General features: G+C 38.4%; 1 protein-coding gene across 1 annotated transcript in view; it reads left to right on the top strand.

Annotated features, from left to right (window-relative positions):
- Nucleotides 1–24648, top strand: part of ARHGAP28 (Rho GTPase activating protein 28) — a 413070-nt gene that overhangs the window by 215224 nt on the left and 173198 nt on the right. Inside the window, 6 exon segments of the mRNA XM_053715862.1 lie at nucleotides 9539–9626; nucleotides 11746–11829; nucleotides 14630–14874; nucleotides 19503–19668; nucleotides 19770–19823; nucleotides 19826–19860. Coding sequence (XP_053571837.1) covers nucleotides 9539–9626; nucleotides 11746–11829; nucleotides 14630–14874; nucleotides 19503–19668; nucleotides 19770–19823; nucleotides 19826–19860 — 672 coding nt within the window.

Genomic DNA, 24648 nt, shown 5'->3' with positions numbered 1-24648 from the left:
GGGTGTCGGCGACGTTGTGGGGGGCAGATTAGGGGTTAATAAATATAACATAGGGGTCGGCGATGTTAGGGCAGCAGATTAGGGGTACATAGGGATAACGTAGGTGGCGGCGTTTTACGGAGCGGCAGATTAGGGGTTAAAAGTGTAATGCAGGGGTCAGCGATAGCGTGGGCGGCAGATTAGTGGTTAATAAGTGTAAGGCTAGGGGTGTTTAGACTCGGGGTACATGTTAGAGTGTTAGGTGCAGACGTAGGAAGTGTTTCCCCATAGGAAACAATGGGGCTGCGTTAGGAGCTGAACGCTGCTTTTTTGCAGGTGTTAGGTTTTTTTTCAGCTCAAACAGCCCCATTGTTTCCTATGGGAGAATCGTGCACGAGCACGTTTTTGATGCCGGCCGCGTCCGTAAGCAGCTCTGGTATCGAGAGTTGCATTTGCGGTAAAAATGCTCTACGCTCCTTTTTTGGAGCCTAACGCAGCATTTGTTTGAACTCTCGATACCAGAGTTAAATTTATGGTGCGGCCAGAAAAAAACCCGCGGAGCGTTAACAGCCCTTTTACCGCCGAACTCTAAATCTAGGCCTAAGGTATTATAAACAGTTGGAAGAGTTCATTCAATGGTTGCTAAACAATAGCAATGTTGCTAAATACATGCAGTATCTTGCAATATGGCACTTAATCTGTTACATTGATTGTGTTTATATAAAAATGAATGTAGTGTTCCTTTGTATTGTTTAATTTCATTTAGCCAAACACTTAAGTTATCTTTTTCCACTTACAAAAATGTAAACTATGCCTCAGGAAGGAACAAAAATGTCCTATAATCTTGTAGTCTCTTTTCCTTCTTTTTTTTTTTACACTTTCATCCATTAACATCAGCTTTGTTCTAAGATGATATAACACACATCCTGCAAGCACACACATTGTATACATGAAGTTGTCAATAACGTTAATAGTCTCTTTGGTGTCACTTTAAGAAAAACAACAAAAAAAACATGTCCAATACCTATAACATTATTATTTAACAAGATACCACACATATGCATTCTTACAAAAGGTCAAGAATTCCAGAAGAAAAAATATTTGCAAATGTAGCAGGAAACTCTGACAACACAGAGGAAATACTGAAACTAAGACATTAGAGAATTCAGATATTCCTCCCGTGATTTTACTCTGACCTTGGAAACTAAAGTGCTCTTCCTGTGTGTGTGTGTGTGTGTGTGTATGTATGTAAGTGTAATATATGTATGTGTATATATACATATTTATATATATATATATATATATATATATATATATATATATATATATGTATATATGTATATATATATATATATATATATATATATATATATATATATATATATATATATATATATATATATATATATATATATGTATACCAAAGCAATTAGGGATCTTCACTCTCACTGACAAATTAGGCAAAAGTATAATATATAAACTGCCTTGCTGGATTTTTAGGTAAAAGTTCATTAATCCTATATTATGGTGATATTTCTGGACAATCTCCCCTTCTTCAGACTAATGAGATAGATATATAGATAGATATAGATAGATAGATAAACAGAAAATAAGGCTTTCATATTCAGCATTGCCATTTTATTGTTGTAGAAAAAGATGTGTATAATTTGTTTTCTGAATATACAGTACTTTTTCATATACATTATTTCGGGGGATATCTATCAAGCCGTCAACTGTGTTGCATTCGCCGGCATCAATACGCTCACCTAACATCACCGGCCGCGTATCTCAATACGCTCTCCTTATTTATGAAAAAAGCCGGCAAAAAGATGCGCACCCAAGTACGGGGTGCTGAACATCAGACTGTTGTTAACTAGCAGTCATTGATCTCGATTCTATTCGGCTTTTTCCCAACTTTATTCATACCCTGTCACTAAACGCTGCCACTATGTTTAACCCCTATCCCGCTGCTCCTCGACCCTGCTGCAACCTAAATACAGTTATTAACCCCTATACTGCCGCTCCCCGACCCCCGCTGCAACCCTAAATATAGTTATTAACCCCTATCCCGCTGCTCCCCGATACCGCCGCAACCTAAATAAAGTTGGTTAACCCCCTATCCCCGCCGCTCCCCGACACCGCCGCGAACCTAAATAAAGTTATTAACCCCTATCCCTCCCGCTCCCAGACACCGCCGCAACCTAAATAAAAATATTAACCCCTAAACCTCTGGCCTCCCACATCACTACACTAAACAAACCTATTAACCCCTAAACCTAACAGAGCCGCTAACTTTAAATTCAAATTACAACATCCCTATCTTCAAATAAATATAAACTTACCTGTAGAATTAAAATAAACTTGTATTATACTATTAATTAACCTACCCTAACTATTATCCTACAATTAAATTAAACTACCAATTAAATAAACTAAATTACATATTAAAGAAAACCTAACCCTACTCCAAATTATTTAAATTGCCCCAATGAAATCAGCTCTTTTACCTGTAAAATGGAAATACAAACACCCCCAACAGTAAAACCCACCACCCAACCAACCAACCCCCCCAAATAAAAAACCTTTCTAAAATAACCTAAGCTCGCCATTGCCCCTGAAAAGGGCATTTGTATGGGAGCCGTTGGCAAAGCCGTGGGACCCTTGTATCTACCCACTTTATATCCATGGGGCTTTGTACCTTCCCCCCTATATCTAAGAGCTGAGACATTGTCAAGCCGTGCCACTCAAAGCCGTTGCTAGGGACACAGTGTCTCCTTCCCTGCTTGTTACCGGGCTGTGTCGGGTCCGGAGGGCTGTGGCGCTGACGTCATCCGCTGCAACGCTCCTCTCCGGTCCTGACACCTGGGCGCGAAGTCCTGCGCCTATTTAAATCCCTTCCTCTCAATCTATCACTGCCCAAGTATAGGTGTTACTTTGTGTACTCCCTGGGAGTGGTAGATCGTTTTTTCTTATTGCCTGATGTGTATGAACCCTGCCTGTCTGACTACTCTTCCTGCTATACCCCTGAATTGCTGGATCAATACGCTGCTGCTGAACTCTGCCTGTCTGACTACTCTACCTGTTTAACCCCTAAATTGCTGGACTGATATATTGCTACTGAACCTTGCCTGTCTGACTACTCTGCTTCTTAACCCCTGTTATTCTGGATTGCCTCTTTGTTGCCGAACCCTGCCTGCCTGATCAGTCTAGTGGTGTGCCCTTGGATTGCTTTACCATTGCCAAACCCTGCCTGCCTGACCATTCTAGTGGTTTGTTCTTGAACTGCTTTACTGTTGCCGAATCCTGCCTGTCTGACCATTCCAGTGATTTGCCTTGCCCTGTTCTGCCGTTGCCACTGGTGACTGTCCTGCCTGTGGTGAGTGCCGCTCTCCTCATCTTACTAACTTTCTCTGCTCTGGGATATTCCCTATCATTCCGGCTTGACACTGGGATAACAAGACTACTGGCCGAATTTGGTCTGATAGAGAGGTATCCCACGAGCATTACATTATACTTTGACCATGGAGACACGAGGTGGCACGAGCTGTTTATCTTCAGGGACAGATGTTGGGAACCCATACCACACAGTTGCAGAATATGGATTCCAAGCTGAAGGCTATTACCGCTCAACTCTCCTTACTAGTTACATCGAGGAATATCGCTCCTGTTGTTTCACCGCCAGTCCCTACTCCTAGTACTGTGACTTCTTCCTCTGCTTCTGGAAGTATACCTCAGATACCTTTGCCTGACAAGTATGAAGGTACTAAGGATTGCAGGGTTTTCTAACCAATGCAGGCTGCACTTCTGCAATGATCCTCACACCTTTCAGTCTCACCAGTCAAGGGTCACCTTTATCATTTCCTTGCTGAAAGACAAGGTCCTAGCCTGGGTCTCTCCTCTTTTGGAACAGAATGCTCCACTCCTGCATGATGATGATGATTTTATTTCTGCTTTATCTTCTGTGTTTGGGACTTCTGGCCATACCTCTGCTGCAGAATATTCTCTCCTGGATCTTCGCCAGGGCAATAGAACTGTGCACAGTTTGCCATCGAGTTTCGCACCTTGGCACTTGAAATCACTTGGGATGGCAGTGCTCTCAAGGCAGCCTTTAGGAGGGGTCTGCATGAATGCATCAAAGATGAACTCACCTATCGTGATATTCCTTCTTCTTTGGATGACTTTATAGCGCTTTGTATCAGTCTGGTCTCTCGCTTTCATGAAAGACAAGCTGAGAGAGACAGAACAAGGAGGGTCCTCCCTTCCCGTCTCCCTGATCGTCCAGTTCCAGCAGCATCCTCTACCCCTTCAGCAGCTCCAGTTACCACAGTGGAGGAACCCATGGATCTCTCCTCCTTCAAATCTTCAGAGTCTGAAAGACAGAGAAGAAGGAGACTGAGATTATGCTTTTATTGTGGATCTAAAACTTACCAACTAAAGGACTGTGACATTCGGCTGGGAAAAGCCAATGCTTAGGGGATAACACAGGGGTACCTCTAAGCATGATTTATACTAAATCCCCTCACTCCTCTCAGATCATAGTACCTGTTACCCTTACCTTTCTTCAGAATACTGTCCACACTCAAGCCTTCATTGATTCAGGGGCAGCTGGAAACTTCCTGGATCACCGTTTCATGATTCAAGCTGGCCTGCCTCTTTTGCAGAAAAGACATTGTCTCAAAATAACTACTCTGGATGGCACTCCCCTTGGTTCAGGCTTGATCCATTTTGAGTCAGCAACCCTGACTCTGACCGTGGGTGTCCTTCATACCGAAGAGCTGCAGTTCTAGGTCATTTGTTCCCAGCACGGCCTGTCATCCTTAGTCTTCCTTGACATCAGTTACACTATCCACAGTTCAACTGGGCTGTAGGACAACTGGCCTCCTGGGGTACTTCCTGTTTCCACACCTGCCTTGCTAAATTCACTGCTCTGCTCCACATTCCCATAGCCAGCATCAGACTCCTTCAAATCTTCCTTCGGTATATGCAGACTTTGCAGATGTGATTTGATAAAAAAGCAGCCACATGCTTATGACTGCAAGATTCGCCTCTTTCCCAGAGCCCCACTTCCTAAAGGGAGGATGTATCCACTCTCCAAGGCTGAAACCAAATCCATGGAGGAGTACATCCAAGAGAACCTCGCTAAACGTTTCATTTGCCCTTCCTCCACTCCTGCTGGGGGCAGGCTTCTTTTTAGTCAGTAAGAAGGATGGGGGCTCAGACCCTGCATCGACTACAGGGGCCTTGAAAAACATAGCCATCAAGAATCGCTATCCCATTCCATTGATCACTGAACTGTATGACTCACTCCAGGATGCTCGCTTTTTCATCAAGGGACGTGGGGCATACAGTCTGATACGTATCTTCCAGGCCACGAATGGAAGACTTGCCTTCAACACAAGATCTAGGCATTATGAATACCTTGTAATGCCCTTTGGGCTGTGTAACACCCTGCAGTCTTCCAGGCATTTGTCAAACTATGTCTTCCGTGACCTCCTCAAATGCACTGTCATCGTCTATCTAGATGACATTCTTGTTTACTCTTCCACTTTAGAGGAGTATCATAGACATGGTGAGATAGGTGCTTCTATGTCTAAGAGACAATTCTTCGGTAGCCAAGCTAGAAAAATGTTGAGTTTGATCAAGTTCAGATCCAATTCCTTGGTTATGTAATCTCGACGGGAGGGTTTTGCCATGGATCCTGCTAAACTCACCGCAGTTCTAGAATGGCCTCAACCTACATCTTTTAAGGAATTACAGAGATGCGTGGGATTCTCCAATATTACCGCAAGTTTATAAAGGATGTTTTCCCAAATGGTAGCTCCTCTCACTGAATTTGACAAATCGAACAAAGACTGTAAACATTGGCCTCCCAATGCCATATAATGCCTTCTCTTGTCTGAAAAGGCCTTCAGTAGGCTCCTTGTGCTCATGCCATCCTGATCCTGACCTACAGTTTCTCTTTAGAGGTTGATGCCTCGAGATAGGGGCTGGAGCAGTTTTAACCCAAAGGGATCCTTTGAATTCCAAGTCACACCCTGTAGCCTTTTTGTCTCTAAACGCTTTACTCCTGCTGAGAGGAATTACGATGTGGGTAATCGTGAACTCCTAGCCATTAAGCTGTCAACAAATAGAATTAAAAACTCCTTAATACAAGAATACCAGCACACATCAAACACGAATTGCACTCTGGAAGCAATTCATAGGAGAACACAAAAAATACAAAAAATGTGTAGCTACGAGAGGACGTGGACACCCAAGAATTAAGGTGATCTCTATACTCCTATCGAGACTCTGAACCTAAGAGAGTCTGCCCTGGATATACAGTCCCGTAGCCTAAGGTATTTGTAAACTGCATTTTGGAAATGCTTTTGCTTCAGTGGGAATAATTATCTTTGAACTGGCTAACTGTAACCTTACAAAGTGCTGAACGACAGACTGCCTTAAACCACTCATTGAACGTTTTTCTCCTAGTATCATTAAATAACGATCGTTTTTTGGATTAAACTGTATTCACAGTATCTTAGCATCTTACCTATTTTATTAGATCAATTTTATTTAAACATATAATTAAGTACTTTTTTTGTAAATCATACAAACACACCGGTGGTATACATATTGTTATTTTTGTTTAGTATAAAAGGTGTTATTTATTATATGTTTTATATATATATTCTTGCTGTGTCCCATTAAATATTAGTGTATATATTAAATTTATTTGTACTTATGACTTTTATTTCAGTGCTTTTAAGATATATATAATCCTTTTTAGCATTGTTTGATTTATTTAAATACCTAGCCATTAAGCTGGCTTTGACTGAATGGCAGCAATGGTAAGAGGGCACCACCAATCCCATTCAGATTCTCACCGACCACAAGATTCTGACTTACCTAGAGACTGCTCATCGACTCAACCCTCGACAGACCAGGTGGGGCCTTGTTCTTTTCTGTTTTAACTTTGTAGTGTCTTATCTTCCTGGGACCAACAACAAGAAGGCGGACGACTTTCCCTCACTCAAGTGACTCCTCTGAAGCTCTTATTGAACACATCATACCCCCCTCCGGTGAGGTTGCTCAACTAAATACCACCCTTCTGCAAAGATTGCAACATGCCCAGTCTAGTAAACCTCCTGGCGCCCCGTGGCCTCTGATATCCTCTTGTACCTCTGAACGTACTCACCCCTGTGCTAGACTGGGCTCATGATAGCAAATTCTCAGGACATCCTGGTTAGACTAGGACTTTCAAGCGTCTTTCCCAACATGTATGATGGCCTACTATGAAATCTGATGCTCAGGATTATGTGAAAGCCTGCACAACTTGTGCTGCCAACATAAAAAACCTGATCCTTGCCTCCTGGATTGCTCCAACCATTGTCCATTCCCATACAACCATGGACACACATAACAATGGATTTCATTGTGAACCTTCCTCCTTCTGATCACCATACAGTTATCTGGGTTGTGGTGGATCACTTTTCCAGACTGGCCATTTCGTACGCCCTAACCATACTGCCTTCTTCCCAAGAACTATCCTTCTTTTTCTCTTGCATGTGGTACGACTTCATGGCATTCCTGTGAAGATCTTGTTCCGAAAGAGGTCCACAGTTCATCTCTACCTTTTGGAGAGCCCTCTGCAAGTTGATCGAACCACTGTTTCTTTGTCTTCTGGCTACCATCCTTCAGAACCAATGGACTAACTGAGAGGGTAAACCAGGATCTTGAAGCCTACCTTAGAGCCTTTGTCAATGCTCACCATACCAACTGGTCTGAATTGTTACCTCTAGCAGAGCTGCCAAGAACACTCATTGGCACTCTCTCTTCGATGTTCTCCATTTCAAGCCGCAGCAGGGTATCACCTTGTGTCTCCCTTCTTTCTGCTCAGTCCACTGGGGTTCCTGCTGCAGACCGACACGTACTAGACTCTCCCCACTCATTGCAACGTATTCGCTCTCAGCTACGTTCAGCTTGTCTACAGATATAAGAACTTTGCTGATCGTCATAGAGCTTCTGTATGACATATTCATTTACGTCAACCCTGTCACAAATTGGGGCCTAGGTTTATCGGCCCTTACAAGGTCCTGAAAAGACTGTCTCCTGTTGCCTACAAAGTGGCCTTGCCCAAAACCCTGTGCATACACCCAGTCTTCCACATTTCACTACTCAAGTCTTACATCAAAAATAGATATACCTGGCTCCAAGCTCCTCTTCCTCCGCTCCTGGTCCGTGGTGAACCTGAATATGAGGTGGCTAAGATCCTGGACTCCAGATACAGGTGCAGACTACTGCAAAATGTGATACATTGGAAGGGCAGATCGTTCCTGGGTCCCTGCCTGTGATGTGCATGCTCTAACTTTGGTCTCCAGATTCCATGCTGCTCATCCTTTGAGGCCAACTTTGGTTCCTGGAGGGAACCCTTGAGAAGGGGGCTATGTCACGCTGTGCCGCTCTAGCCATTGCTAGGTACGTGGCATCTCCTTCCCTGCTCGTTACCAGGGGCTGTGTCAGGTCTAGAGGCGTGTGGCGCTGACGTCATCGCCACATGCTCCTCTCAGGTCCTGAAGCCTGGGCGTGAATCTTGCACCTATTTAAATCCCTTCCTCTTGATCTATCACTACCTAAGTATAGGTGTTACTTTGTGTACTCCTGGGAGTGATAGATTGTTTTTTCTTATTGCCTTGCTGTGTATGAAACCTGCCTGTCTGACTACTCTGCCTGCTATACTCCTGAATTGCTGGATCAATACGCTGCCTGTCTGACTACTCAACCTGTTTAATCCCTAAATTGCTGGACTGATATATTGCTACTGAACTCTGCCTGTCTGACTACTCTGCTTCTTAACCACTGTTATTCTGGATTGCTTCATTGTTGCCAAACCCTGCCTGCCTGATCATTCTAGTGGTGTGCCCTTGGACTGCTTTACCATTGCCAAACCCTGTCTGCCTGACCATTCTAGTGGTTTGTCCTTGGACTGCTTTACTGTTGCTGAATCCTGCCTGTCTGACCATTCCAGTGATTTGCCTTGCCCTGTTCTGCCATTGCCACTGGTGACTGTCCTGCCTGTGGTGAGTGCCGCTCTCCTCATCTTACTAACTTTCTCTGCTCTGGGATATTCCCTATCATTCCGGCTCGACGCCGGGATAACAAGACTACTGGCCGAGATCAGTCTGATAGAGGGGTATCCCATGTGAATTACAGACATAGCTCTATAAAGAGTGAGTACCTCTCCCTGTAAGATTGATTATTGGCCCATACGGTCTTCACAATTGTTTTCTCTTTTATTTTCTATGGTCCACCTCCGATTTTACTTCTATCAAGTTATACCAAACATATAGAGACTTTAGCTTGCCTCATTTCCTATTTTTGGATGTTTTATATATCCTTGATTATTGTAATAAATTGTTTTACTGTTACATAAATTGATTTGCTGTTATTTTGATACAGTGTTATTATTGCCTTATTTTTTAGTGTATATGGTCAAGTTATACCGTTTTTTTCTTAGAAGTAAACTTTAAAGTTTTCATTACGAGTAATTGAACTAACATTGCCATGCATTTAATTGCAGCCCACATTTGATCCTGTTCCAGGACTGCCTATTTCAGCCAATGGGGTTCAACTCCCGATCAAAAAATCTTTTTGGAAACATGTTAACTGTAAGTAAAATACAATATATTAATTACAAGTGTTTAAACATTATTACAAGCAATACAATGACTTTATAAGAATTAAATGACTTATGAATGTTTATTTAATTGACTTTGATGATAATGGAGGTTTGAAATTAACCACATAATTTAACCGTCACAATAAAAATACTTCTATGTTATATCTTGTTAACCTTAACTGTGGGATGCCTGCTTAAATGGTCAGTAACACTTTAAAAATGTACTATAAAAAGATTGATAAAAGAAACTTTCAATATAGTTTAATAATTTATGTATGACAGTGCACTGTGAATGGTCTCACCCTTAAAGGGACAGTCTAGGCCAAAATAAACTTTCATGATTCAGATAGAGCATGTAATTTTAAACAATTTTCCAATTTACTTTTATCATCAATTTTGCTTTGTTCTCTTGGTATTCTTAGTTGAAAGCTTAACCTAGGAGGTTTATATGCTAATTTCTTAGACCTTGAAGCCCACCTCTTTCAGATTGCATTTTAACAGTTTTTCACCACTAGAGGGTGTTAGTTCACATATTTCATATAGATAACACTATGCCTCTGCAGTTTGCAGAGGCTTAGATACAAGATAATCACAGAGGTTAAAAGTATATTATTATAACTGTGTTGGTTATGCAAAACTGAGAAATGGGTAATAAAGGGATTATCTATCTTTTAAAACAATAAAAATTCTGGTGTAGACTGTCCCTTTAATGTGTTCCCAATGACCCATTTAAAGGGATATTAGGGCCAAAATTGGAAACCACATGGGTGCATTTCGGTATTGAACAGAAGCAATTTTGTAATATACATGCATTAGTAAAAATCCTTCTAATAAAAGCTATAGCTGTTACAAATGTGTATTTAAGTATGCACCGTGCACCAGCATTTTAAACACAGCACTTAAACAGAGAGCCTAAGGTGCTTGTGCTATCTGTCAATGACTCATTTGTTACTTGCTGAGCTGATACAAGCCCCAGTGATGATCTGAGCAGCTGCAATATTTAAAATGTGGGTGCAGTAAAAATATCTAGCTATGCTTCACATGCACGTGCAGAGAAAAATGTTAACACTAAAACAGTGATAACTTTTACTAGAAGCATTTTTGCCAATACATGTATATTGCAAATATGTTTCTCTTCAAAGATGTAATTAATCTATGTACATTTATATTTTGACTAGAATGTCCCTTTAACATGCTGCTCCGTATTAAATTGTTTACAAACAGCTTATGCACCTTTATTTTGTTATTTGATATCACTGCTTTTCAAATAGCATCTTCAATACTGCAGTAATATATACAGTGGGGAGAGGGAGATAGAAAGAGCTGAGCCCTTTCCACAGGATTTCTCTGTACTAGCTTTAAATATCATGAATTCATATATTGCCCATATATGAGTATACTGTCCCTTTAAGTCTGAAAAATAATAGTTTTCCAGTTCTGATAACTGTGAGAGCATATGACAGGCTTCACAAATCCTAATGAAAATGTGTCCCTGCTGATAAAAGAATTAGAGTTGTCATATGGTAAAGCACCTGCACTTATGCAGCAGTTTTTTGCCCTCTCTTATGACCATTATGTTTAATGCACATGCATAAAGTTTACTTTAAAGAGATATTCACTGAGGTGCCAAATATCACCATACAAATAAATGTTTGAAAGCATTTGAAACTGTAATTTTGTTATTAATATTTGAATTATTTTGTAGCCCAATGGCATGCCCCTTGAAAACCTTCTTGAGTATTGTTAATCTTAATGCTTCTGCATCAGCTAATAATCACCAGATGTAAATTAGCGCCTATACATATCAAGTAACCACTATGCAGCATGTATTAAAGTCATAGTTTCTAAAGGCTGCACCTGCAAGTGTCGAATGGAAAAAACTTCAATTTACTGGTGGTAAATTTCAAAGAAAAGGCAGTCAAATTAAACAAATAAAATCCTCTAATAGTATTGCTGATATATTTGTTGATTTGTTTGTTTGCAGACCGTTGTGTGATTTGATTGTTATTTGTGACAAGAGTAAGAATGTCCGTTCTGTTCCATTCTAGCTACCAGTTGCCTATTGTAGAAAAACCCATTCATCTGTTGCAGAAGAACTTTCTTTGAAGTATCATTCTCAGAATCTATTGTGGATGATGATAAACAAAAGGAATGCAAAATCATCGAATCAAAAGGAGAATTCTGCTTTGCCAGTGAGTAAACTAAAAGTAAATACTGTGAGGTTGTGGATAGAATACCCTTATTTGTAAGATGCGGCTGAATTCTGTCTTTGCCAGACACTTATTAATACTGTTTACATCTCCTTTATTTTTTTCAAATAAGTTATAACCTGAAAGTTGTAATATTTTATTTGATAATATTTCATATTATAATATATTACTGTGTAATCATCAAAGGAACATTAAAATGTTTTTCATTTGTTCCATCTAAAAGATGTGTTTAAAAATGTATTACAGATTTATTTTTTTTTTTAAAGGAACATTCTATAAATAAAAACAACTTTTTGTGTGTGATCAAGCTACTTATTATTATTATTATTATTATATTATTATTATTATTATTTATGGGTTATTTGTAGAGCGCCAACAGATTCTGCAAGTGCTAACTTGTGGTATGTTCTTGTTTCTTTTTATTAGTGAGCAATATTCTCAGATAACCTGTTGAGATATGATACTCCAGTTACATTCAGCATCAGTTTAAAACATTTTATGTTCAACTATTGCTGTTCAAATGCAATGAAAGAACGTTTTTTAGCATACAGGAAGAACAGAGTACTGAAAATTGGTTTTTTCCTTTAATTTGTTTCCAGTGACTTGTTATAACAGCCTGCTTATTTAATTTTTTGTATATGAAATAGCTGGTTTTGTTCTTTCAAGCCCTAAACCAGGTAAATGGATTGAGTTTGCAGGTAAATCAACGTGCCTCCTTTTTTTTATCACTATCAGAATACTCAAAAGCTTCTTTGTATCTATCTCTTTCTGTATTCCAATGCTAAAGAGGAAACCTATTTAAAAATGAACATTGTATTAATAATCTCTCCTATCCCCCCACTGGGAGTGTAATTTCTTCTGCTGGCTATGTTTACACATATTTCTATAGCAAATACTGAAGCATAGAAACTTTCAGTATAGGTGAGGATACCACAGGCAAATCAGATAAATTTAAATGCTGAAATAAAGGCCACATTAGCTATTTGTAAAGAAATTTAAGACCTTGCCAGCAGGGCAGGTATAAATGGACTCATTAGAGAACAAACTAAAGGGGAAGAAAAAATTAGGGTACACTATCCCTTTAATATTCAGTCAAGTCAAGCCAAGATACAATAATTAAGCAGAAAAGCTGTTAGATTTTAATATTGAGATGTTTTTTTGAGTACCAAAGTTATTTTGCTTGGGATGAGATGTTTTTAAACGTCCAATAAATATATATAATGTTTCCTGTGACTTTCATTATACCATTTGAATGGGTCTAAAGTATGAATGTTATTTAAATTTTTCATCCACACGTTCATTCTCATAGTTCTTACATTGTAACCTGTGGGAATCAACATTTGATGTTAGTAGTTGAACACTGAAATGTTACATTCAACATACATTTTTTAACAAGATGTTCAGTGTATGTCTGTGTACAACTATGCCTTAAGTACTGCTTACTCACTGGCTGATGAGCAGCAAATTTGCTTCTGCTTTATTTTCAACACTGAAGATGACCCCAGTCATTTTTAACAATGATAAAACCCTATGCCTATTATGGAAAAAAGTCAGGAGCAAAGGAGAAACTGGAGTAAATTGAAAAATAAAACATACTAATAAAACACAGGTATTAAAATATAGGCATTGCAAAATATGCCAAAATATTACTTTTTAAGCTATCGCAAAGAACACATGAACAAGTACAGACATTGACAATTACCAGGGGGTGTTTAAAGGTACATTTTAAAACAAAATGGAAAATGATCAGCAGTGTATCTTTAGTTTTGAAAGAACTTGCAATGTAAAAATGGCTTATTGTAAAAGCATATTCACCTATTTTAGCGATATAGTTTACTTATGCAAGAGGCCCATACTGAGCATATGTATATGCATCAGCGTTCGACTTTGTTTTGCTCAGAGAGCCAGCAGCAGGCCCAGTGACATGTATCGCAGATGCTTAATGTATCAGCACCTGCACTCTTAGACGATGCGCAGTGACCTGTGGTGCTGAAGGCTTGCCACACATATGTTTTTTATGCCCTCATGCACTTTAAACGCTAGTCAGTGTGAAACAGTGATAGCTTTAATTAGTATGATTGCCAATTCAAATGTAACAATAGTCATGCTGAAAACTTAAAATACACTCATACTGCAGTATAATTTTGACAAGAATGTTCCTGATGATTAAAAAAACTGCATTATTGGGGGGGGGGAGCAGGTTTCTGAAGCGGCAGAGATCGTCTCAGTGAAGCTCCTGATCTTAAAATTAATTTTTTTATGTCTTACTATAATTATCCAGTTAATTTATACCTATGATAAGGTGATATCTATAGCTCAATTTTTTAGCAAGATTCTGGAGCTGATTATCGACGACATCCCTGGCCTATGTTCTCCAGAAAGCCACGCGGGGGCCTATGTATGCTTAATCTCTGGAGATATAATTTCTACTTCCATTTTTACCGCGTGTCTAGGGCTACCGCATACACCCCCCCCCCCCCCCCAGATTCTGGGTTATAAGGTAGTTTATTGTTACTATATCCAAGACCAACTTTCTTCAAGCTAAAGAAGAGAACCATTCAGCTTTTGCGAGTTTCCATATTACTGAGCTGTTTAGAACTAGCGGGGAGCATGGAGGCTCTGAATAAATGGGAAGCCAAGCCAATACAACTAATAGACGACCACTATAAAAGCTTAGAACTTGAGATACACAGCCTACTTCTAATTACGAGATCGGCTTGTACCGCCCAGACAGCAATACATTAGGAAAGAAAGGCCGACCAAAATGGCTTCCCTCCAACAGAGACAGAATACCAAAAAGCTGAGCATGCACCTCTAGAAGCCCTGGTATGTGTATGTGAGCCCGAGTTTGAACGGGTACAAACCACATCTCAGGGAAAGACTGCAGTGGGGCCTATAAGTGTCATTTCTAAACAGGAGAAGATTGGGGATTTAGGCCCACCTCCAGAACTAACCAATACTAAGGAGTGCTATGGACCTGACTCTGTTACCGTAGCACAGGGAAACTCTCTAGCAGCATGTGAGCCAGTGAGCTCCACAACGGCTATACCCATCTATTCCCTCGCTAAACCTCAGTGCAAAGGCGGGCTGACAGCCAGAGTTGAAGCCTGGCTTCACCCACTATACTCCAACGATCCCCATCTACTCATCTTACAAAGCCGTCATCTTGGGCAGCTGTCTCTCCATATCCCTTGAGTGTTGTTGGACATAACATTCGATGTGGAATAGGCTTTTTAGAATCACAATCTACCACTTTAACCTTGAAATTACGGAAGGAGAAAGGTGTGCAGCATCGGCTTTTTACAACATGTACAGATACTTTGGAACTAAAGGCGATCTGCATTTGTCTTCCTCTAGAAAAGTCGAGCATTGGAGTTGGCTAGATGTATATTATTTTTTTCCTGAGGGACATCCCTAAATCTCATCTGGGATTACTCAGTTTATGCTGACGGACTTTGTATTTCACAGTGAATGCCGCTGACTTTCGGTAGCTATGATATGTCTCCTTTTAGAGAATGCTTTGAGATAATACATTAGTAATGAGACTTTTTTTTAACTCCTTTTGATGTGTTCACATTTTTTGTTCTAGCAATATGTTATTCAGATTTTAAGCAACAGTTACCCTAGGAGCTAGTTTTTATATTGTTATAGTTATACACAATGGTCATTATACCCAATCAGAGTATACATAAGGATCGCTATTCATATTCCTGAGCCAGCAAAACAAAAGAGGTATATTTTCCTTCTATAAATACCCGGCCAGCTTAACAGGAGTAAAACCTCATGTAATTACATAATATAGTGCCCACTTGCAACAGGCACGATATGATTATTGTTTGATCTTGAATCTAAGGTTTATATAGTCTATCTTAGTTCTTGGAGATAACATGTAGAGTCATACTAGCTTAATGTACTCTATTACCACACTTTATATCTATTGATGGGTCCTTCTACATAAAGCACTTTATAGTGGTTCAGCCCTATTTAGACACGGTAGATAGTGTGGGTTTAGGGAGTCGACTACAAATTAAGTGTGCTTATATATGTTACCTGGTCAGTCGAGACCAACAAAGTAGATGGGTGCATTATCTGCGGCCGAGATGGTGCGCCCTACCTCCTACTTAAAGATCATCTACTCTACTGTGTGGTGATAATTGTTGGCTTATTAGAAAACTCCTTGTGTCAATCTTATTTATCCTTTCTATAAACATAAGTCGATGTGATGGTGTTTAAGGACCTGGAACTTTTGTATTCACACTAACAGATGACAATAGAATGGAGCCAATCTTTTAAAATGAGTACTGAAACTACATGCTTACCTGTTATGAACATTTTAGTTAACCTAAAGCTTACGTCACTTGTGTGACATTACCTCCTGGTTGGTTATCTCAATACCACTGTTACTGTCACATATGATAACTTGGACTAGCTATTTTAGAAGCTTGGTGTTGTTCCACGGTGTTAAGCATTTATTAGAAGTACACTGGTTGTCAGTTTCTATAGTTCTCTCTATTATACCAAATTGTATATCTTTATTACGATACATGTTAGCTATTTATAGGTTATAAATTAAGTGTCATGGTCCAAAATTGACCGTATATCACTCTAGTTTCCTCACTTCCAGCCATTCAAAATGTATTACATTGGTTCATTAGTAGCCTATACAATACTTGGGAGGTCTCTACATTCATATATCATTCTAGTTTACCTCCGTCAATATTGGTTACTACGTGTTGGTCCAAGAGTGACCTATTAATTACAGAGGAGGTTCATATAAATATATAAAAGGAGGTTTAGGGTGTATTTGCCTATCTTTTCTGGGTTTCCAGGTTATTATTTGAATATGCTTGTATTGTAGTACCTGTATTACTCACTTATATATATATTTTTTTTAATATGGTACAAAAATTTGTTATTATACCTGTTTGTATTGAACTGTGGCAAACTTTATTTGTATTGCTAATTTTCCTACTAACCTCAATAAAATAAATAATAATAAAAAAAAAAAAAAAAACTGCATTATTGTTAACATATTTTGGGTTCCATAACCATAATCTCTGCTGTAATATTATAAACTCTATGGGCCCAAAGTTGTAAGCATCATCACAATAGCGATATGTTATAAAGGAATCCTCATCGCTATCAAGATTGCTGGGGAAATGTTTTAAAGGGATGAAATTACCAAGAGGTGTTTTATTACACTTTCTGATGTTGTAAACATTAACCGCCAGCAAAGATGCACATTTTTATTCACACCTGTCTCACCACCCTTTCAGTGGTGATATTAACAATTGTAAGAAATCTATTGAACTTACAGTGAAATGTACTTTGCATACATACTATTTGAATTTTTATAAAACAGAAATGATTTTTCATTTAGTGAATGCACAGTATATGTTGTATAAAAATGATGCATCATCTACTGAGATCCACATTCACTGGCGATATGAGTGGATTGTTGAATAGGCAGCGATCCTTAATGTTTCGTATGGATGGGACATTGCTATTTCTCTGGACAGAGAGGGTTAGCCCACTTTTTTCTAACATATTGCACGATGGTGATACTGAAATTAGCATTTCTCGCAGATCTGACGATCCAGCAATCCTTCTTATCATTGGGCCATTGGGCCTTCAAGATCACAGTAATGTGTTATCAGTCCTTGTTACGTTTCACACAAAAAATAAATATATATATATATATATATATATAAAAAGTCCAATAATATGCACTCACTGGATTTAAACACAGCACACTTTATTCAGTTGTGACGTTTCGGGGCATTCACCCCTTCCTCAGACCAGGAATGCCCCGAAACGTCACAACTGAATAAAGTGTGCTGTGTTTAAATCCAGTGAGTGCATATTATTGGTCTTTATATATGGTTTATGCACCCTGGTCTGGATATTTCTAGCGAGTGGGAGTGCGCTATTCTAGTCGATTATATATATATACATATATATATATTATATATATATATATATATATATATATATATATATATATATATATATATATATATATATATATATATATATATATATATATATAAATATAAATAAATAGATTTACATTTTCATTTATTTGGTGGATTGTTATCCAGAAATTGAAAATTGAGAGATTTTTAAATTAATATGTTATGAAATACTTTAAGAAGATTTACTTTGATAAAAAGTTTGTTATTTTAGGCTTACATCCCATGAGAAAATCTTAAATAGAAGATCAGCAAGTAAATTGATTTACTTTTTAATAGTAATTTAATTTAAGTGAATCAGACTTATATTTTTATTATAGAGGTTTTACAGTGAGAATAGATAAAAGCTATTTCATTTTGTACAATTACTTGTTTGGTTTGTTTGTATTTTTTGTTTTCCTTGCTAGTTTTTTTTAATAACTTTGCTGTTTTAGCCATAAACTTGGCACATTGACCACAGACAAAGCTTAGCTCTTGAGAGACATTTGCTAGCATTGAAGAGATGCTGTTCCAAGTAGAAACTTTAAAGGGAGATAAAAGTCAATATTAAACGTTCACGATTTTAAAGGATGCAATTTTAATACACTTTTACATTCCCTTTTTTTTAAATTAAATTGATTTGTTATCCTTTGTTGAAAGCATATGCATATATACTAAGAAGCAGCACTGCACCACTGTGAGCTAGCTGATGATTAGTGGCTACACACATTTGTTTCTTGTCATCAGTTCACCAGATGTGTTCAGCTAGGTCCCAGTGGTGCATTGCTGCTCTGGAGCTGACTTTAACTATGTTTTTAATTATTTTACAGGGGGTGAAACACACAGTTATATGCAAGCAATATTGCAATAAGAAAATGCTTTAACCTATTACATCATTTTTCTTTTTGTACTTTTACATTCCTTTTAAGGGACAGTCTACACCTTAGTCATCCCAAAGTCTTACTTTAAATTAGGTAAAAACAAAAGGGCGCCTCATGGTGTAGACTGTGTGAATTATACCACACGTGAGATGGCACTATATAGATAAATAGTGCAAATAGGCAGGGTGGATGTCACAACCACCAGCTGACTGATGCTCCCAGCAAAAACCTCCAGGGAAATTCCTCATTAGACTTGAAAGTCTCCAATATCCAGCCACAGTGAATTTTCTTTTATTATCCAAAGTATTGTGTGTAGTATATCGCCCCCTGTTTACTTTGTATACAAAGTGACTGTTGTTTTGATACCTTAGATTAAGCTGCAAAATTGCCTCCTGCACCCCTTTCTATATCATGCAGCAGGAACGGTATATAAATTATTTTAAAAATAATAAAGTTTCTGTCCACTTGAATATGGCCACCAAGCTCTGCCAACTTATGACATCATGATCCAAGCTGCATATGGCATCCAATCACAAAAGCCTCACTGGTTGGATTCAGCAGACTGTCAATGCTATTCAGCATTGTGTCCAGATGCAGCTTGGATCGTGATGTCATCAGTGGGTGGAGTTTGGTGGCCATTTTCAAGTATACAGAAACGATATTCTTTTTAAAATGCTGCATGATATAGAAAGGGGTGCAGCTTGATTGAAGGTAAGACTTTAAGATGAATAATGTGTAGACTGTCCCTTTAAATTAAATAAAAAATATGTGCATGTTTAACCTGTTTTATGACAATTTATTAATGCATATAATTTTCTTTCAGAAATTTATTGTCTGGAAAAGTCGATTTGGCTTAACTGAAGTAGGAGATTTGTCTCTTGAAGACATGAAAAAAATCCGGTATCTCTCTCTGATAGAATTAACGGCTTTCTATGATGCTTTAGGGATTGAACTTAAAAGAAATAGAACTGTACGAGTGAAAGTAAAAGGTGATTTGTTTATTATATTTCACCTATAGTTTTTTTTTTTTTTTTTTTTAATTAAATAGGTTGTAATCTCGAATTTATGATATTTCATTTTTTTCTGTTAGAAAATGGATTGTTTGGAGTTCCCCTGACCACGTTGCTAGAAAATGATCAAAAAAAGTCCCAGGAACAAAAGTTCCTTTAATTTTTCAGAAAGTGAGTAATGATTATGAGTATATATTTCCTTGTTTTGTATCCCATTACAAATGTGTGCTATATTTTTTTGTGCTAGATAGTGATCTTTCCTTGTGGCTCTATGCATATATCAGGATTAATAGTTTAGAAATGTTTAGGGCTGGAATTGCCTGTGAGACAATTGTAAAAAATATTTTACTAAAAATATAATTGTAAAAAATTCATGAGAAGTGATTTATCTCCATTTTATTGGTGTGCAGCTGCCTTAAATTCACATATACACATAGGCCTAGATTCATTATAACTTAAATCTTATACCTTGCTTAAAAATACTTTATGCCACTTTTACAATCAAAAGTCATAAGATTCAGGGATTTGTATCCTTCCTCAGAGTAGTGAGTTGCAACATTAATTTTACAGAACAAAACAGACATGTACATATCTAACAGTATGGAGTGTATGGGGAGCCAGTGAAGAGACTGGAAGAGCGGAACAGCTGATGTAGATCGGTGACTTAGGTGGATGAGTCTAGCTGAAGCATTCATAATAGATTGGAGGGAGGAGAGGCGGTGTTTTGGAAGGTCATTTAGAAGTAGATTGCAATAGTCAATGCGTGGCAAAATGAGGGAATGAATTAGTATATTTGTAGTTTTTTGAGTAAGGAAGGGACAAATTCTGAATATGCTGTTGTATATGTGGAGTGAATGTGAGTTCTGAGTGAAGTTTGACCCCAAGACAGCGGACCTGGGGTCAGGTGTTAAAAAATAGAGTCTCCAACCGTCAGACAAAATGTCAGGTATTGGATGTCTCGAAGAGGGGGGTATAAGAAGCAGCTAAGTTTTGGACAGATTGAGTTGGAGGTAGTGTGAGGACATCCAAGAGGAAATTGCAGAGAGACAGTTGGTAATCTGGTTGAGTAAAGAGGGAGCAATATCAGTAGAGGAAAGATAGATTTGGGTATCATCAGCATATAAGTGGTACTGAAACCCAAAGGAAGAAATAAGTTTTCCAAGGGAGGATGTTTAGAGAGATAAAAGCAATTGACCCAAGGCAGAGTCTTGTGGTACTCCTACTGAGAAAGGCAAAGGATCAGAGGATATGCTGTTTAAGGAAACTGAAAATGAGTGGTTTGAGAGATATGAAGCAAACCATGAGAGGCCAAGTGAATGTAGGATTTTTAGGTGGAGAGGATGGTCAACTGTGTCAAAAGCAGCAGATAGGTCAAGAAGAATTAGTAAGGAGTAGTAGCACTTTGCTTTAGCTGATAACATGTCATTTGTTACTTTAGTGAGAGCAGTTTCTGTTGAGTGTTTATTGCAGAAACCAGATTGTAGTGGATCAAGTAAGGAGTTAGTTGTAAGAATACAATTTAAAGTATTGACCCTAATTTAAAAAGCACTCAACATCCTCACTCCCAACTATATTTCCTCTTTCGTCTCAAAATATTCCCTGGCCCATCTTCTTCGATCAACCTCTGACCTACGTCTCGTCTCTCCACTCCTATTATCTCTACGTCCCACTCCCGCCTCCAAGACTTATCACGTGCTGCTCCTGTCCTTTGGAACTCGCTACCCCATTCCATAAAACTGTCTTCAACCTTGCATAGCTGCTGACACTACTTGAAAAAAACACATCTATTCAGAGAGGCTTACCATCTCTCTAGTGCCAAAATGTAGGCTCTGTCTCCAGTGTCAAAATGCACTGAGATAAGAGTCAACCTTCAAGGTCTTAGAAATTAGCATATGAGCCTACCTAGGTTTAGCTTTCAACAAAGAATACTAGGGAAAAAAAGCAAATTTGAAGATAAAAGTAAATTGGAAAGTTGCATGCTCTGTCTGAATCATGAAATTTTAATTTTGACTGAACTGTCCCTTTAAGTTTGACAGTTGCTTTAATACCATTCATAACTGTATTTTTTAGGCTGTTGTCTATTTTGTACGCTTTGTGCAAATTACTTATTATTTTCTGATTCTAATAGGGATGAGCATTGTGGCTGTGTTCCAAAGCATGAAATAATTTCATACAACAGAGAATAGTTATGTGGATATGTATGCAATAAGTCATTGTTTTTTGTAATAGGTTCCATATGATGTTAAAATGGTATGTAATTATTTATTTGTGGTACACATAGATAATCTTTATACTTCAGGTTTTAAGGTCATAGTTATGTGTGTGGGAAGGGTGTTCAGTTCTCTTCAATCTAATTTTAAAAATTAACCAATTAAACAAATAACTACAATAAATACTGCATTTCTAAACAATTTAACGCTTAGACAATTTAAATAGCATAAAATCTTAATTTTAAAATGTTTTTTTTTTTATTTAAAAGTCATTAAACCAAACATTTTACCGCCCTGTCAAATGGGTAATATTAGATTTAACTGAGCCAGTACCATTCTGCACAGGGATTAGTTAGTTTGGGCACAAGCTCATTTATATTCCTGTCCCTAATTGGCCACAACAAGAAGACCAGGAATATGTATTGCTCTGGGCTTTGTATCCCTGAACTTCTCTTGATATTCAAAACCGTGTAAATTGCACTAACAAAATTACAGTGTTAAATAATTTTAAAACATTTTTTTGCAGTGATTAATTACAGATATATGCTATGAGCTTAATGCCAGTTTAAAATATTGAGCATTCAAAGCAACCACACACAGTGAAAAAAGGACTGCTAAGGCTACCAAGGAAATTTTATTAAAACACCTAAAAGATAAACTAAGGGCTTTTTATTATTATTATTATTATTATTATTATTATTATTATTATTATCGGTTATTTGTAGAGCGCCAACAGATTCCAACAGATTTATTAGCAATCATAATATTGTTAAAGTGAATGTAAATTTAGATGATAAAGTGCCGAGTTTTTAAAAATCCAATTAAAAACAGGGGCACTTTAATTCATCAACATTTACATTTCACTTGTGTTGTGAAAATAATTACCTTTTAATCTTGACAGCCGCTTCAACGATTTCCCCGGTCGTCGCAAGCCTCTTCCTACGTCAGAATGACGGATCGGTCATCCTCCAATCACGGCTTCCCCCCGGGGGAATTAGTGTCTGATTCGATGCCGTGATTGGAGAAAGCCGGATTCCTCATTTTAGACCCGGGAAGAGTCTTTGTGATGGGTGGGGGAGGCGATGCAGCGGCTGTCAAGATTAAAAGGTAAGTATTTTCACAACACGAGTGAAATGTAAATTTTGATGAATTAAAGTGCCCCTGTTTTTATCGGATCTTTAAAAACCCAGCACTTTATCATCTAAATTTACATTCATTTTAAGTGAATTTAAAATTAAATGTAAATTTTGATGAATTAAAGTGCCCCTGTTTTTATCGGATCTTTAAAAACCCAGCACTTTATCATCTAAATTTACATTTATTTTAAGTGAATTTAAAATATAACTTGGTCCTTCTGAATGTATTAACACTTATGTTTTATCTACATAAAAATTAAAATTAAAGGCTACAATATATCAGAGTGATTGTATCTTGAATTAAAACATGCAATTATATTAAATGTGTATTTTATGAGGTAGAATTTAATAATAGTTATATTTAAAATTAGTCACATAAAACAGCCTACAATTCCGCTATTTTTTTCACAGCTTGGCACGTGAAGACCTCAGCCTTTTTAATGTAGACTTCCTGCTGCGGTGTCATATCTTGCTAAAGAATAGTATATCTCAGGCTTTTAAGGTTATCCCGGCCACCAATGGCTATTTGACTTGATATTAAAATTGAACTAAAGCAATGAATAGGCTTCGTGGGGCATACAACAGAAATGGTTTTGTCTCAGTCTTTTCTTTCTCTCTGTCCTCTGACTTTCATGTTTCAAGGAATTGGCTGATAGAATTATCTTAGTGATATTTTTGGTTTCTTATTGGGCTGTATATATGTTTTGATAATGGAGCGGCCCTGTTGTGTTTAAGGACTTCATGCTGTTAAATTGAATGTATAGGTTTATAAATGGTTATCTTTATATGTCTCCCAAAATAAATATTTTGTAAATGTTGATAAACCTTTTACATTATTTATGTCTACACATAAATAAAGGCATTCTACACACAATATATATTATATAATACAACATATATATATACAGTATATATATAAAATATAAATATATGTATATAAATATATAAATATATATAAAGTATAAATATCCTATACTATAAAAGGCCAAGTGTGTTTTTGTCCGAAGCTGTCATGCGCAGTAGAGACAGCATGAGGACAAACACACCTGGCCTAAGTCCCTAACTGTTCTGCCGACTGCGCCGAGCAGAAGTGGGCGTGGCCGAGCGTGAAGGGGCGGAGCCTAACGCGAAGGCCCGTGAAGGGGCGGAGCCTAGCGTGAAGGCCCGTGAAGGGCCGTGGAGAGAGCTCAAACAGCTCAAGAGAGGGTGGAGAGATGTGGGGAGAGGGGGGGAGATGTGGAGTGAGGGGGAAGATGTGGAGAGAAGGGAGAGATGTGCGGAGATGTGGAGAGATGTGGGGAGAGGGGGGAGATGTGGAGAGAGGGGGGAGGTGTGGAGAGAGGGGAGAGATGTGGGGAGATGTGGAGAAAGGGGGGAGATGTGGAGAGAGGGGGAGATGTGGAGAGAGGGGAGAGATGTGGAGAGAGGGGAGAGATGTGGGGAGATGTGGAGAGATGTGGGGAGAGGGGGGAGATGTGGAGTGAGGGGGGAGATGTGGAGTGAGGGGGGAGATGTGGAGAGAGGGGAGAGATGTGGGGAGATGTGGAGAGAGGGGGGAGATGTGGAGAGAGGGGGGAGATGTGGAGAGAGGGGGGAGATGTGGGGAGAGGGGG

This window comes from Bombina bombina, chromosome 5 (genome assembly GCF_027579735.1).
Source record: "Bombina bombina isolate aBomBom1 chromosome 5, aBomBom1.pri, whole genome shotgun sequence".
Classification (NCBI taxonomy): Eukaryota; Metazoa; Chordata; class Amphibia; order Anura; family Bombinatoridae; genus Bombina; species Bombina bombina.
The sequence above is the reverse complement of the archived record's forward strand: the minus strand, read 5'-3'. Positions and strand labels throughout refer to the sequence as shown.